Source organism: Apodemus sylvaticus, chromosome 19 (genome assembly GCF_947179515.1).
Source record: "Apodemus sylvaticus chromosome 19, mApoSyl1.1, whole genome shotgun sequence".
Lineage (NCBI taxonomy): Eukaryota > Metazoa > Chordata > Mammalia > Rodentia > Muridae > Apodemus > Apodemus sylvaticus.
In genome coordinates this window covers 29,296,354-29,311,315 of record NC_067490.1, presented here as the reverse complement: position 1 = coordinate 29,311,315, position 14,962 = coordinate 29,296,354, and the positions used below count along the sequence as shown (strand labels likewise).

General features: G+C 36.5%; 1 protein-coding gene and 1 pseudogene across 1 annotated transcript in view; one reads left to right on the top strand and one right to left on the bottom strand.

Moving 5' to 3' along the window:
* Positions 1–14,962, top strand: part of LOC127670202 (E3 SUMO-protein ligase RanBP2) — a 48,677-nt gene that overhangs the window by 6,228 nt on the left and 27,487 nt on the right. The window contains exons 2-12 of the mRNA XM_052164573.1: positions 754–821; positions 1,898–2,009; positions 3,259–3,411; positions 3,929–4,159; positions 4,636–4,781; positions 6,678–6,870; positions 9,647–9,734; positions 10,989–11,198; positions 13,962–14,143; positions 14,228–14,403; positions 14,587–14,710. Coding sequence (XP_052020533.1) covers positions 754–821; positions 1,898–2,009; positions 3,259–3,411; positions 3,929–4,159; positions 4,636–4,781; positions 6,678–6,870; positions 9,647–9,734; positions 10,989–11,198; positions 13,962–14,143; positions 14,228–14,403; positions 14,587–14,710 — 1,683 coding nt within the window. The remainder of the gene's footprint in view (positions 1–753; positions 822–1,897; positions 2,010–3,258; positions 3,412–3,928; positions 4,160–4,635; positions 4,782–6,677; positions 6,871–9,646; positions 9,735–10,988; positions 11,199–13,961; positions 14,144–14,227; positions 14,404–14,586; positions 14,711–14,962) is intronic.
* On the bottom strand, positions 12,692–13,448 carry LOC127670044 (dolichol-phosphate mannosyltransferase subunit 1-like; annotated as a pseudogene).

Genomic DNA, 14,962 nt, shown 5'->3' with positions numbered 1-14,962 from the left:
GATTTCTCAGCTTGAAGCTATCCTGGTTCTACTATGTACTGCACTCCATGATAGGCAAGGCTGCATGTGAGACCCTGTCTTAAAAAAGCAAAGCAAAAAAACAAAAAAACAAACCAAAAATACCAAATTTTATTTTAGCCTTTTAAGATCTTTGTGTAAAATACTGATCTGTAAAGAAAATAATAAATGGACCAGGGAATTCCCAGTACCTTAATGCGTCTGAAATTCTTCTGAAATGCTTTCCCAAGGAGGTAGGAAAGGAGTGATTTTTAGTATTTGTCTCTTTACCCAGAAAAGTTGGTTTCTATGTACTTCTCTGTAGAGTGATGCCAGGAAAGCAGCGCAAAGCATGCTGGGCAGTACAGGCCACGGTATGCCTAGCTTGTCTGAGTACAGTTGTGTTATTGTGTGTGACAGTGTGTGTGTCTGTCAGCTCAGGCTGGTTTTGAGTTTAGGATGGCCTTGAACTCATGATCATTTTGCTTCTATCTCTTTACTGCTTAGTACTACAGATATGACTACTTTACATGCCTTGTAATGTAGCTTCTGATGTCTGTTTTAACTATTCTTGAATTTATTTTTTACGATAGAAATTATAATATTTGGAACCATTAACTTTTAGGACATCAGGCAGCATTTTTTTACCTTTCACATAAAAAATTAGTATTAAACTTGTTAGGGATTTTTTTTTTTACTTTGAAAATGTACAATATTTCAAGATGTGAACAGTAAACTACTCAATTCTTTTTTTAGAAGTCAATGAAAGGATTCTATTTTGCAAAGCTGTACTATGAAGCTAAAGAATATGATCTTGCTAAAAAGTAAGTGTCAAATATGTTTTAATTTTTCATCCTTGTAATAAGTAAAACAGCTAAAGAACACATTTTTCCTTTCAACTGTATTCTGGAGTCAGGGATTTATTGCTTTCAGACATTTGTTACATTGAGCCTCTAACAATTATTTCTTACTGGCTTCTTCTGTTTATATCTAGTGCAGAAATTACTTGATTTAAAACACTTTTTCTTAAACTTTTTCTTTAAACCGTACATTTGGTTTAAAATTGCTCTTGGGGTAGGATGAAAGAAATCATTCCTGTTTGTAAATTTCTTCTTGTTTTTATTTTGTTTTTCGAGACAGGGTTTCTCTGCGTAGCCCTGGCTGTCCTGGAACTCACTCTATAGACCAGACTGGCCTCGAACTCAGAAATCCACCTGCCTCTGCCTCCCAGAGTGCTGGGATTACAGGTGTGCTCCACAACCGCCTGGCTGGGAAACTGTTCTTTAGTGTTTTACGTATTGCCACTTAAAGTTTTATTATTTGTAGATCATAATCATTTTGCTTATTTTATGTGAAATTCTTCGGTGCTTTACTAAATGGGATCAGGAAGAAAAAACAATGTGTTCATTTCTGGTAGGTAGCAGTGGAAACATTATTTGACAAATGTAGCACTTTAGTAAAATGAGGGGCAGGAGAGATGGCTTAATGGTTAGGAATGCTCAGATGCTCTTATAGAGGAAGTAGTGATTTGAGCTCCAGGAGATCTGCTGCCACCTTCTGGTCTCCATGGGCACCGGGCACCATTGTGGCACGAATATGCTGGCACTTAGATACACATAAAATAAAAGTGTCTAAATTGTGAATAAAATAGTAAAATGTGTAAACATGTTATTAGCTCTGTATGGTTATTAGTCACTTTGAAATGATTATTTTTGTACTCTATGTTAAATAAGTAATGGTAGCCAGTAATTGAACCACAATAAAATAATTGGATGGTTGCTTGGCTTAGGCTGTACTCTACTGTCAGTATTTCAGTCTAGTTGTATTTTTATTTTAAATTGTTTTAATGTACATACTAGGTACAATATGTTTAATTTGTTATTTTTGTATTTTAAAACAGATACATTTCTACATATATTAATGTGCAAGAGAGAGACCCTAAAGCCCACAGATTTTTGGGTCTTCTTTATGAAGTCGAAGAAAATATAGACAAAGCTGTAGAATGCTATAAGGTAATTATAAGATTAAAATACAGGTTTTGTGAGGCTGAAACAATTATGAACACAGGCTGCTCTTCCACAGGAGCTGGGTTTCATTCCCAGCATCCATGTGATGGCTCACAGCCTTTTGTAATTCCAGTTCAAAGGCATCTGACATCTTCTGGCCTCCCTGACACGTGCACAGACGTACATGCAGGCTAAAACCGGTACACATTTAAAAGAAACAAAGTATAACCTTACAGGGGTTGTAATAAATAACCCATGGCATGTAATAATCATACAGATTTTATCCACGTGGTAAACGCAAACAACAGTACTATTAAGCGACTTAGCTTGGAACATACTTGATATTTTGAATATTTAAAACACAAAATTTTAAGTCCAGACTGTTGAGATTGGCCCAGCTGGTAAAGGGACCTGCTGCTGAGCCTAACCATCTGAGTTTGATTCCTGCAACCTGCAAAGGAAAAGGGAATTGTCCTGTGACCTTGACTGGTTTGCCTTGGCACAAGGGTACACATATTCCTGGAATACAGAATAAATAAAAATGTAACTTACAAAAAGCCAAAAAAGGTCAGAGATAATAATTCCATTTATTCTTTTAAAACTATCCTAGGTAATACAAAATTTATTTTGTTTTTGCAAAAATTTGTTTTTGCTTTGTTTTTTTGATGGCATCTTATATAGTTCTGTCTGAACTGGAATTTGCTATGTAGGCCAAGCTGACCTTGAACTCACAGATCCTCCTGCTTCTGGCTCCTGAGTGCTAAAGTGAAAAGTATGAGATATAGGGGTACCATACCACTACACACTCAACACACACACACACACACACACACACACACACACACACGCACGCACGCACGCACGCACGCACGCACACAACACACACACACAAATACAAATGGTGCTTTACCAGCTTTAAAATATAACCATTTAGGAATAGGATTTTCAGAGACTGGACAGGTGGCTCAGTAGAAGAGTACTTCTCTTGTACTGAGTGAGGTTCCCAGCACCCATGTGGAACTGCTCAACTACCTCTAATTCTAGTTTTAGGGGATCTGACACTCTCTTTAGGCTTCTTTGTGTACCTACATTCATGCGGGTGTTCATGTGCAAATATATATCATTTTTGAAAATTTAAAAATCTTTGAAAAATATATACTATTTAATGTGTACAACTTTTTAAAATGACTTTATGAATTTATGCCTGTATACAAGTTAAATTTTCTGTTTCTGTTTTTTTTTTTTCTGACATCAGCGTTCAGTGGAATTAAACCCAACGCAAAAAGATCTTGTGTTGAAGATTGCAGAATTGCTTTGTAAAAATGATGTGACTGATGGAAGAGCAAAATACTGGGTAGAAAGAGCAGCCAAACTTTTTCCTGGAAGTCCTGCCATTTATAAGTTAAAGGTAAAGCCTCAAACCAAGAAATGTGTGAGTGGAGAAAGCTAAGATATAATTAATCATTTTAGTATTTTGAAGCTTAAATACTTCTTAGTAGCAAACTTAACAGAAGAACATGTTCACGATTTCTTTAAAAATCTTTAAGTAATTTCTTTAAAAATATTTCTCAGTGTTGTCTTATTAGGCAACATGAAATTTATGGTATCTCAGTCTTCTGTAATCATGTTTTAGCAATTATACAGTTTCATAGTTTGTACAGTGTAGTTGATATGATTGATTGTATCATTTTGTAATCAGTGGAAGTAAGGTGAGGGTGTGTGCAGCTAAGGTGTAATGAAACTCTGTCTGGAATAAAATCTTTAGTTCATTAAATAATTATCTACGGGTCAAAAACTTAGAACTGTTATAAAGAAATGTGTTGTAGCCTGTCACGGTGGTGCATGCCTATAGTCCTAGCACTTGGGAAGCAGAGGACAGGAAGCTTAGTTATCACTCAACATTTAATGATTTTTCTCCCAAATAGGAACAACTTTTAGATTGTAAAGGTGAAGATGGATGGAATAAACTTTTTGACTTGATTCAGTCAGAACTTTATGCAAGACCTGATGATATTCATGTAAATATCCGACTAGTGGAGCTCTATCGTTCAAATAAAAGATTGAAGGATGCTGTGGCCCACTGCCATGAGGCAGACAGGAACATAGCTTTACGTTCAAGTTTAGAATGGAATTCCTGTGTTGTACATACTCTTAAGGTAGGTGAGAGCTGTGTCTCTGTGGTGTTGTAACATTTCAATTTCTGTCATCAATATAGCACAACTGTAAAATGAAACTTTTGCCAACCTCAATTTAAATTGAAAAAAGTGGGAAAATAAATTTGGTGCGCGTCTTTGTGTATTTGGTATTTTAATTTATACAGCTAGTGTAAAAACTCACTTTCACACATCTATAATTTGCTGTGTTGTGTATGTGTAGTTGACATTCTTATTTAAAAGGCTAGTGTAAAACCACTCAGTTTTGCACAGTTCTAATAAGAATGGGCCAAGGAGTTTGTAGGCATACAGTGGTCAATTTTTCAAGATCTATTTGAAGTTTTGTAACTGTGTTAGTTTGGGTTCTCTAGAGTCACAGAATGTAGTCTCTGTATAGTTAGGTAGTTCATTCCAGGTAGTCAAGTTGACAGCCAGGAATAGCCACTACAATAACTTACTGTGTTTTTCTTAAAAAATAGGAATATCTGGAGTCTCTGCAGTGTTTGGATTCTGAGAAAAGTACTTGGAGAGCTGCCAATAAAGACTTGCTTCTAGCCTATGCTAACCTTATGCTGCTTACACTCTCCACCAGAGATGTGCAGGAAAGTAGAGAGCTACTGGAAAGGTATGCTGATGTTGGCAGAGTTTGCACAGGCAAACACTTAACAAATGACAGATTTTCTATTTTGCCATGTTGTTCTAGGTTTCTTTACATTGTTAGCATTCCTCTAGTTTACCTGCAGTTCATACTGTAAAACACTCAGAGGAAAATTACTTTTGCTGTTATGGGGATTTTATATAATTATATACAACTTATTTTTACAGAATTCTTTTTTTTTTAATTTTTAATTTATATTCTTTTATGTATGTGGTGTCACATGCCATGGTTACAAGTATGGAGGTCATAGGATAACTTAGAGAAGTTAGTTCTGTTCTTCCATTTTGTGGGTTCTGGGGAATGAATTCATCAGTCTTGGCTATAAATACCTTTACACTCTAAACTGTATTGCCATCGCCAGAATATTATTGCAGGTTTTTTTTTTTGGGGGGGGGTTGGTTTTTGGGTTTTTTTGTTTTGTTTTGGTTTGGTTTGGTTTGGTTTGGTTTGGTTTTGGTTTTGGTTTTTCAAGATTGGGTTTCTCTGTGTAGCCCTGGCTGTCCTGGAACTCACTCCATAGACCTGGCTGGCCTCGAACTCAGAAATAAATCTGCCTGCCTCTGCCTCCCAAGTGCTGGGATTAAAGGCATGCACCACCACTACCTGGCTATTGCAGCTTTTAAAATTAGCCTTACAGTTTAATATTCAGTTTTGGCATGCTTAATAGTACATCAAAATGAATGTCTGGCTATCACTTTTTATTTTTAATGTAATTTTGAGTAAAAACCATGTAAGAAAGTTCTTTGTCATTCAGTGGCCAGGCTCAGACTCGCTAGTACAAGCATTTAGCATCACTATTATTTTGGAAAACATTGTTTTGGCATAGGAACAAAGTAATTCAAATCTAACAAATAACTTTTCATGTTCGCCCTATTATACCTCCTCCCCTTTTGAACCAAATTCTTATCATAGAAACATCATTTTTATTTGTATAAGGATGGGCTGATAGGAGTTTATGGGCCGCTACTTGACTTGAAAATAAAGGAGTGGCTGGACCGAGGTGTCAAAATTCACATGACTTCAACCCCAGCACTCAGGAGGCAGAGACAGGCAGATCTCTTTAGTTAAAGGCCAGCCTGGTCTAGAGTATGAGTTCCAGGATAGCCAGGGCTACACAGAGAAAACCTAAAAGTTAAAGGATTTCTTAACAAAGTTGTGGGAAAATAAGACATTGTTAACATTTTGGTTATGTAACATCTGTCTTAATTGAACACAACTAGATTCTTAACTATGTCATTCTGTATGTTTCCTATTTTAATTCTCTGAAAATTCTTTTATACATATGTGGGAAAATGAGTATAATGGACAAAACATTTCTTGTTTCTTATTATTACTTCAAGAGTAGTTTTAACCTCAGGGAATCCCCTAAGAGGTCTTTGAGCACCCATAGAAATCCTCAGACCTTATTTGGTAGAAAGTCTATTGTTCTTATTTCTTGAGATAAGCTGCTTTAAAATAATTCTTCGCACAGCGTGAGACTTGTAGGGATTGATCACTAAATTTTAAAAATATTAATTAAAATATAAAAAAAAATCTGAGCTGTCTTATCCTCATTTAATATTGGATATTCACATGTTGTCAACAATTTGATTTGTATCTTTTATTGTGTGACTAATAACTATTTTGGAGTAGGATATCCTTGTCGAGTGTGTTTAAGATTGAAGTGTTATTAGCTGCTGGATGAAACTTCCCATTAGCTCTTTAATGTGGGATTATCCAGTAGGGTGTTTCATTCGTGAAGTGGGAATGAGGAAGGTGAAATTTAACATAGGTCTTAGTAATTTTATTTTGAATTAGATAATGAAACTGATTAGTCACATTGTTGTAGGTGTAGAGTACCTGTTTACTCTTTTAATTTTACAGCTTTGATAGTGCTCTTCAGTCTGTGAAATCTTCTGTGGGTGGAAATGATGAGCTATCAGCCACTTTCCTAGAAACAAAAGGACATTTCTACATGCATGTTGGCTCTCTGCTTTTGAAGATGGGTCAGCAGAGTGAAATTCAGTGGCGAGCTCTTTCTGAGCTGGCTGCATTGTGCTATCTTGTAGCATTTCAGGTAAGCCTTTTCCAGTTTTAGATGTAGTTATCATTTCAAAAAGACTGTTGTGTTTCTCATAGTTATGTCATAATGTATAATAAAGTCTGTGAGTAAATATAGTGTTAAAATTAAGATAAAAGTTTGATGAATAACTGTAACAAGGTCAATGCGTTGTTTAGGCAGGTGAAGTAGGTGTTAATGCATTCTTGTGGACATTCTATATTGGGCTTATTCATTTGCAGATCATATTGAAGCATTTGATCTTTCAGCTTGGCCATCTCTGGGAACATAATGTTAAAGATGAAATTTTATTTATTATTAATGATTTATTTTTATTTCATGTGCACTGGTGTTTTGCTTACATGCATATGAGGCTGTTGGATTTCTTGGAACTAGAATTACAGTTGTGACCTGCCATGTGGGTACTAGGTTCACTTTAAGAGCAGATACTGCTCTTAAGTACTGAGCCATCCGTCCAGCCTCTAAAGATGAAATTGTAAATATTGGCTAAGCTTGATTCTAAAACTTCTACACGGGCCAGATACCCCGTCCTTCACTTTCTCCTCCTCCTTGCCTTTCCTTCCCTTTATACCGGTCTCTCCCCTATCCCTTTTCCCTTCACATATTTTTCTCCTCGCTCTCCCTCTTCTCTCTTTGTTCCTGTCTTCTTTCTCTCTCTCCCTTTCCTCTCCCTGCTTCTTTCTCTCTCTCTCTCTGTTTCTTTTGATGAGATTTTTTAATTGAAAATATTTTTATACAATATATTCTGGTAAGCTTTCCTTCTCCCTACAACCAGTTCCTTACTATCTTTCTTTTCATCTTGATCACTGTCATTAATAGAAAAACACAGACATCTAAGGACTAACAGTAAGACAAAAATAGTAAAATAAAAACAAAAATGGAATATGATAAAATGAGATGAAGAGCCAAAGAAAAAGTACAAGAAAGGCTATAGATGGAGTGACACTCACATTTGCACACTTAGAAGTCTCATAAATGTCCCAAACTGGAAGCCATAATTATGTGCAAAGAACCTGTAAGGTAGAAAAAAAGAAAGAAAGGAAAAAACTTCGCTGATATAACATGAGAGAAAGAACCTTCAAAGATGCTGTTCATTTTGCGCCTAATGGTAGCCATGGAGCCTACTCTTAAGAGTGGTTTGTTTCTCCAGTGAGACTGTCTTAGAGGAAATGTTGTCATTTGTAAGTGGCAGTCAGTTGGAGATAACTTCTGGGTTAGGAATGAGATGTTGATTGACTTTCAGCTCCGGAACCTTATGTGGTGCAGACCCATGCAAGCCCTGTGCAGGCGTCACAGCCTCTGAGTTCATATGTGCACTAGCCCTGTCGTATCTACAAGGCCCTGACTCCTGACTCCTTGGTCCCTTCATGATACCCTTGCTCTTTTTTTTTTTTTTTTTTAAAGATTTATTTATTTATTATATGTAAGTACACTGTAGCTGTCTTCAGACACTCCAGAAGAGGGAGTCTGATCTCATTACAGATGGTTGTGAGCCACCATGTGGTTGCTGGGATTTGAACTCAGGACCTTCGGAAGAGCAGTCAGTGCTCTTAACCGCTGAGCCATCTCTCCAGCCCTGATACCCTTGCTCTTAAACTCTCTGCTGCCTCTTCTGTAGTGTTTCCTGAGCCATGAGTGGGAAGGGATTTGAACGAAACAAATTGAGGACTGGGTGTTCCTAGGTCTTTCATTCTCTGCATATTTGTCTGGCTGTGGGTTTCTATATTTGTTTCCATCTGGTATAGGAGACAGCTTCTCTGATGTTAGTTGAGCCGTGCAATGATCTGTAAGTATAGTAGAAGGTTGTTAGGAGTTATTTGATTGTGACATTCCTTTAGCAGAACAGTAGTACTGTTTTTCCCTAGGTCATTGGCCTATTTAGTCTCAGGTGACATTGGGCATAGGTTTCATCTAATGGACCGGGCCTTAAGTCAGATAAGTTATTTGGTGGCAAGCTTAGTGCACTATCATTGTATCTTGCAGGCAGGTCACCTTTGTAGAGTAAAGGGTGTGTGGCTGGGTTGGTGTCTTAGTTAGGGTTTTCATTGCTGTGCACAGACACAATGACCAAGAACTCTTCATATAAAGACAACATTTAATTGGGGATGGCTTATAGGTTCAGTCCATTATCACCAAGGCAGGAACATGGCAACATCCAGGCAGGCATGGTGCAGGAGAAGCTGAGAGTTCTACATCTTCATTTGAAGGCTGCTAGCAAAATACTGGCTTCCAGGCAGCTAGATGGAGGGTCTTGAAGCCCATGCCCACAATGACACACTTTCTCCAGCGAAGCCACACCCACTCTGATAAGACCACTCCTTCTAATAGTACCACTCCTTGGGCCATCACATATATGTGATGGCATATATAAGCCATCACAGTTGGTATTTCCCATTCTTTTTCAGTAGTGAAGAATATCTTCCAGTTCTGTGTACACTAGTCTGTAGGACTAAAGGCTCTTATTAGGCACCTGTTCCACTCCTCCATGTCCAAGGTGTTTAACAAGATTTTTCATAGCTCTGATCTTCTTGGAAGTCCATGTGTAGTACAGGCAGGCCTTGAACTCACAGTAGATTCTTCTGCTATCTACTATACCCTAATTAAAATACTCTTTGTACTTTTTTTTTTTTTAATAGATTACAGAAATCTTTTTCCTTGCCAGCTATTTTCTCACTAGCTGGACATTATTTAAAAAATAGTATGGAAAGGAACATCTCACTGTTGGGAATATAGGTATCATTGAATTGTATTATTTTTATTCTAAAATTGTCAGGTTCCAAGACCAAAGGTTAAATTAATAAAAGGAGAAACTGGACAAAATCTACTGGAAACGATGTCTCATGATCGCCTTAGCCAGTCAGGTAACATGATATTTTAACTGATTAAATTCTGAAATGGTTCAACACTTAAATTTTTTCCTTACATTTATTTATTTGTATGTATGAGTTGTATATGTACTCACTCATATTCATCACTTAGGAGTTGCTTCTCTTTATCATGTGGACTCTGGGGTTGAACTCAGGTCCTCAGACTTAGTGGCAAGTTCCCTTAAAGTTGAACCATCTTGCCATCCTAAGATCAAAACGTTCTTTAGGCTTCTTTAGTTAAATTCTTTATAGTATCCTTAGATAATCCTCCATAATTACTTGGTTTATTTTTGCCACATTTTGCTATATTCATACTTGTTCATACTTTGCCAAAGGTGGTAGGCATAGCAGAGATTAGGAAAAAATATCTGCTCCCATTCCCCCCTCCCCCCCCCCCCCCCCCCCCGCCCCGCCCAGAAGATGTGGACTGAGAACCGAACCTAGGACTTTGTACTTGCTAGATTAGGTCTAAGCTAAATCCCCATTGCATTCTTTAAAATTAAGAACATATTTAATTTTATTTGCTTCCCATTGGAGAAAACTGCTCTATCTGGGTGTTAGAGCATCCCTATTGAGTGTGCAAAACACTTCTGTAGCCAAATGTTGTTTAACACTACCGCTTGGAGACACTACTCTGTGAGGACAGTCTTTAATTGCCTAAATGGAATGATATAAAATGCTTGGTAACTATATATTTCTCATATTTTTCGGGGTTCATCTATCATGTAATATGTGATAGTATTTAATTCAAGTACTGGCTTAAAACAAATCCTTATCCTGAGCTTGTGGAATAAAAAATTTCAGTAGAACCTACATATTGGTATTTTCTTAAAGTTGTTTAAAAACAGCAAGAATCTGAGAACCCAGTTTTAGCCATCAGAGTTTTACCCATCAGGGTGCCAGATCGGAGCATTAGGGCTTGGTTCTTGGCTTTTGTCGGAAGGCCACTTAATTCCTATACTTACTATCTAAAATGATAATACCTTTGGCATTTTTAAATTTATTTTATTTCCCCTTCCATTTGTTTTACTTTACATAGATACAGACACTGTGAAACCTGTATTGTTTATTTTTGATAAAGTACTATTTTTGTTCATCAGTTGTGATTTGGAGGTTGAAAAATGAGATCTAAGATAACCTTTTTATTTTCTTCTTGGATTGAGACTCCTGTCTCAATGAAATGATTAAGAGACAGGAGTAAATGATTGGTGTTTCAATATACAATGATGGAAATAATTTGTTTTTCAGGGCATATGTTGTTAAACTTAAGTCGTGGCAAGCAAGACTTTCTAAAGGAAGTTGTGGAATCTTTTGCTAACAAAAGTGGCCAGTCTGCTCTCTGTGATGCTCTGTTTTCCAGTCAGTCATCCAAGGAGAGATCTTTTCTTCGTAATGATGATATTGGAAACCTTGATGGACAAATACCAGACCCTGATGACTTGGCTAGATATGATACTGGTAAGTTCAAAGAAATAATTCATCATAATTCATCTTTCTACCAGGAAGGCTTAGCAGTTATAATATATTTTGAATTCTTTCTATGTTTATTTTATAGGAAATAGATGTTAAAGGAAATGGGTGTAGATGACACACTATTTTTCTTTGAAATATTTGTTTCTTTTTATTTTCACCCCCCCCTTCCCTCCCTCCCTCCCTCTCTCCCTCTCTCCCTCTCTCTCTCTGTCATATATCTTAAGATAGAATTTTTCTGTGTATTCCTGGCTCTGCTAGAATTTGCTCTGTAGACCAGGCTGGCCTTGAATTAAGAGATCTGTCTGTTTTTTGCCTCCTGTGTGCTAAGATTAAAGGTATGTAACACCACTGCCTGGCAAAATAGTTATTTATAAATAAATATTTATATATATCTTGCTTTTGTGAATTTTCTATCCTATAGTGTATATGTATATATGTATATGTTATTTGCTAGGTACCTCGCATTCAACATTTAAATTTACAGTTTTTTGGTACTGTTAATATAATACTACTAAAAACTTAAAACAGGATCTTTTTGCTTGTTTTGAAAAAGGGTCTCACTATATAGCCTTTCGTGGCTATGTAAATGATGGCCTTGAACTCAGAGATCCTTTTGCCTCTGCCTCTCTGCCTCTGCAATGCTGGTATTAGTGTACTCTAGTACACCTGGCTTCATTTAGCTAGGTTTTAGTGAAAGTTGTATTTAAGAGAGGAGAGAGAGAGATTTGTGACAAGCATCTTGCTGGGGTGAATACCGCTTTGGACAGGCCTGGCATTAGCCTTTTCTTGCTATACCTGTCCAATGTAGATGATCTATATCTTCCTATATACTTCCTGGGCTGCTTTGCTAGGCTGCTGACCTTTTTAGTGTCCTTGTACAAACTGAATAACTTTATCCTTTCAGATGGTCAGTATTGATTACAAAAGGGCAGCGTGTTAAAGAACTTCATTAATAGATAGTATGTGTTTCGAAATTAATTCCTTGGAGATTCTTAAAAAATGAAGCTACTGAGACAGATTTTTTTCTTGCAAATTGCTAAAAGTGCTATTGTTTCTAGGAAACACTTATTTTACGTCTAGAATTTCACAAGCCTTTTCAGTGTTAGATTTCTTAGAAAACATGCTTTTTATTCTTAATAAAATGGTATTCTTAATAGAATGGTATTCCATTGTTACTTAATGACTCCTTATTAAAAGGAAAATTTTTTGAAACTTTTTTTTTTTTTTTTTGCAAAACCTATATACATTTATTTACAGGTGTTAATACAGTATGTACATGAAAGTTGAGGACATTGCTCACTAAACCAAGAACTTTAAATTTTAATTTGAAATATAGAATGGAGTTTCTCCAGAGAAATGATACATATTAAATGCTTCTTCCCTTTGGCTCATGTGTTAAGAGAACATTGATAAAATTCAGGGACCTGGGCTTCTCTCATTCTGAAATGAACACAGGAAGCATAAATGAGTAATTTCTTTCATGTAGTAGCAAAGAGAGTCAATAACCCTTTCAGGAACGAGACCGTTTCATTTCCTCCCAACTTGGTATTCACCATAAACTCGATCCACAAATGAAATTGGAACCTCACCAATGTTGTAATTCATCTGTCTTGCTTAAACAATCATTTCCATCTGAAAGACTACATAGCCTTTGGAGACACATTTTTCTATTAATTTCTGTAGAACTTCTTTTCGGTCTAATCTGAAGCTTCCTGTTAGTCTGATCCTCCTGGTCAGCAAAATTTGAGTTATAAAATTGGCTTCACGGCTGATTATCTTTCTTTTCAAATCTCATCCATAAACGCCCCCATTCCTTTTGTGACGAGTTCCAGAGACAATATCAGAATTACCCTCCTTTTGTTTCCTGATAAATTCAGGAATAAATTTGGGGTGGTTCGAGAGGTCTGCATCCATAGCGGCAACGTAGTTCCCGGTGGTGTTTTATTCCATGAATATAGGCAGTTCCAAGGCCCAGCTTTTTCTCCCGTGATCTTAGGAGAATTCTGTCTGGCCCATAAATCCTTTCCAGTTGTTCAGCAACGTCTCTTGTCCCATCTGGGCTTTCATCATCTAGTATTATAATTTCATAGTTGATTGCACTTTCGGAGAAGCTCTTCACCAGCAGCTACACAATGAGTGGCAGGTTCTCCTGTTCATTGTAGGTGAGCAAAAGCCCTGAATACTTGTTGTGTCATGAGACGCAGCAAGACTGTGACTCACCCCCATGGCAGCCATGACATATTCGCCGAAACTTTCTTATAATAATAATATAAAGTGCACATTATTCTTTGTCAGATTAGTTTATTATTTAATTTTTAAGTTTTTTAAGTTTAATTTTTAGCTTTCTTGTTGAGTCTTATTTTCTCAGATGGCCTATAAAAACTTTTTAATTTACATTGTTTCTTATTAAAATTTATAAAGTGTAGCTGGGCATGGTGGCATACTACTTTAATCCCAACATTCAGGAGGCAGAGGTAGGTAGATCTCTTTTGAGTTCAAGGCCACAGCATGTAAGTTTCAGGACAGACTGGCTACATAGAGAAACCCTGTTTTGGAAAAACAAAAAAATTTAAAAGTAAGAATATATTCAATAAAAATGTGAAGTTTTTGCTATTCTGTTCCTTAGTTTTGAAACAGAAAAAAAAGTTTGTAATTACTTTTTTTTGATAAATTAGTTGTTTATTTTTGTAATCTAAAGACCCAAAGAAAATGTATCATGCATGGCCGTTTTCTCCCCCTCTGTTTCAGGTGCCGTTCGAGCACATAATGGTAGTCTGCAGCACCTTACCTGGCTTGGCTTACAGTGGGATTCACTGCCTGCTTTACCAGCAATTCGAAAATGGTTAAAACAGCTCTTCCACCATTTGCCTCAGGAGACGTCAAGGCTTGAAACAAATGCACCTGAATCAATATGTATTTTAGATCTTGAAGTAAGCAATGATAATAATTAATTAAATATTTCGAGTGTTTGTATTTTGTTTTTCTAACTTACTATTTTTAAAAAAATCAAACAGGTATTCTTACTTGGCGTTATATATACCAGTCACTTACAATTAAAGGAGAAGTGTAATTCTTACCACACTTTCTATCAACCATTGTGTTTGCCACTTCCTGTGTGCAGACAGCTTTGTACAGAAAGACAGAAGACCTGGTGGGATGCAGTTTGTACTCTGATTCACAGAAAGGCATTGTAAGTATTAAAACAGTAATAATCCTTTAGATTGTGGCCCTGGTTTTACTAGGGGTTTAATTTGTCGTGTGAAGGTATAATTTGTCATGTGACACTTAACATATATGTAAGTGTTGAACTGCATTTCTATAAAATAGTTCAATTAAACTTTTTTCTTTCTTTCTTTTTTTTTTTTTTTTAAAGACCTGGAACCTCAGCAAAATTGCGGCTCCTGGTTCAGCATGAAATAAACAGTCTGAGGGCCCAGGAGAAGCATGGCCTTCAGCCCGCTCTGCTTGTGCATTGGGCGCAGAGTCTCCAGAAAACTGTGAGTTCATTGAAATGTGAATTTTTAAAAAAAGAACTGTGGCTTAAATAAAAGTGTTTTTCTGTAATAATGTTAATTGCTTACACATAATTAGTAAAATGCTGGCCAGTACTAATATTAGTAGTATATATTGTGTATCAGAATAGATGTGGCTGTTTAGCTTTTTGACAAAGTGTTACTTTCAGAGGCAGATTTTGGTTATCTAAAAATATCAAGTTTTATTGCAGGGGGTTGTTATAGAGGATATGTGAT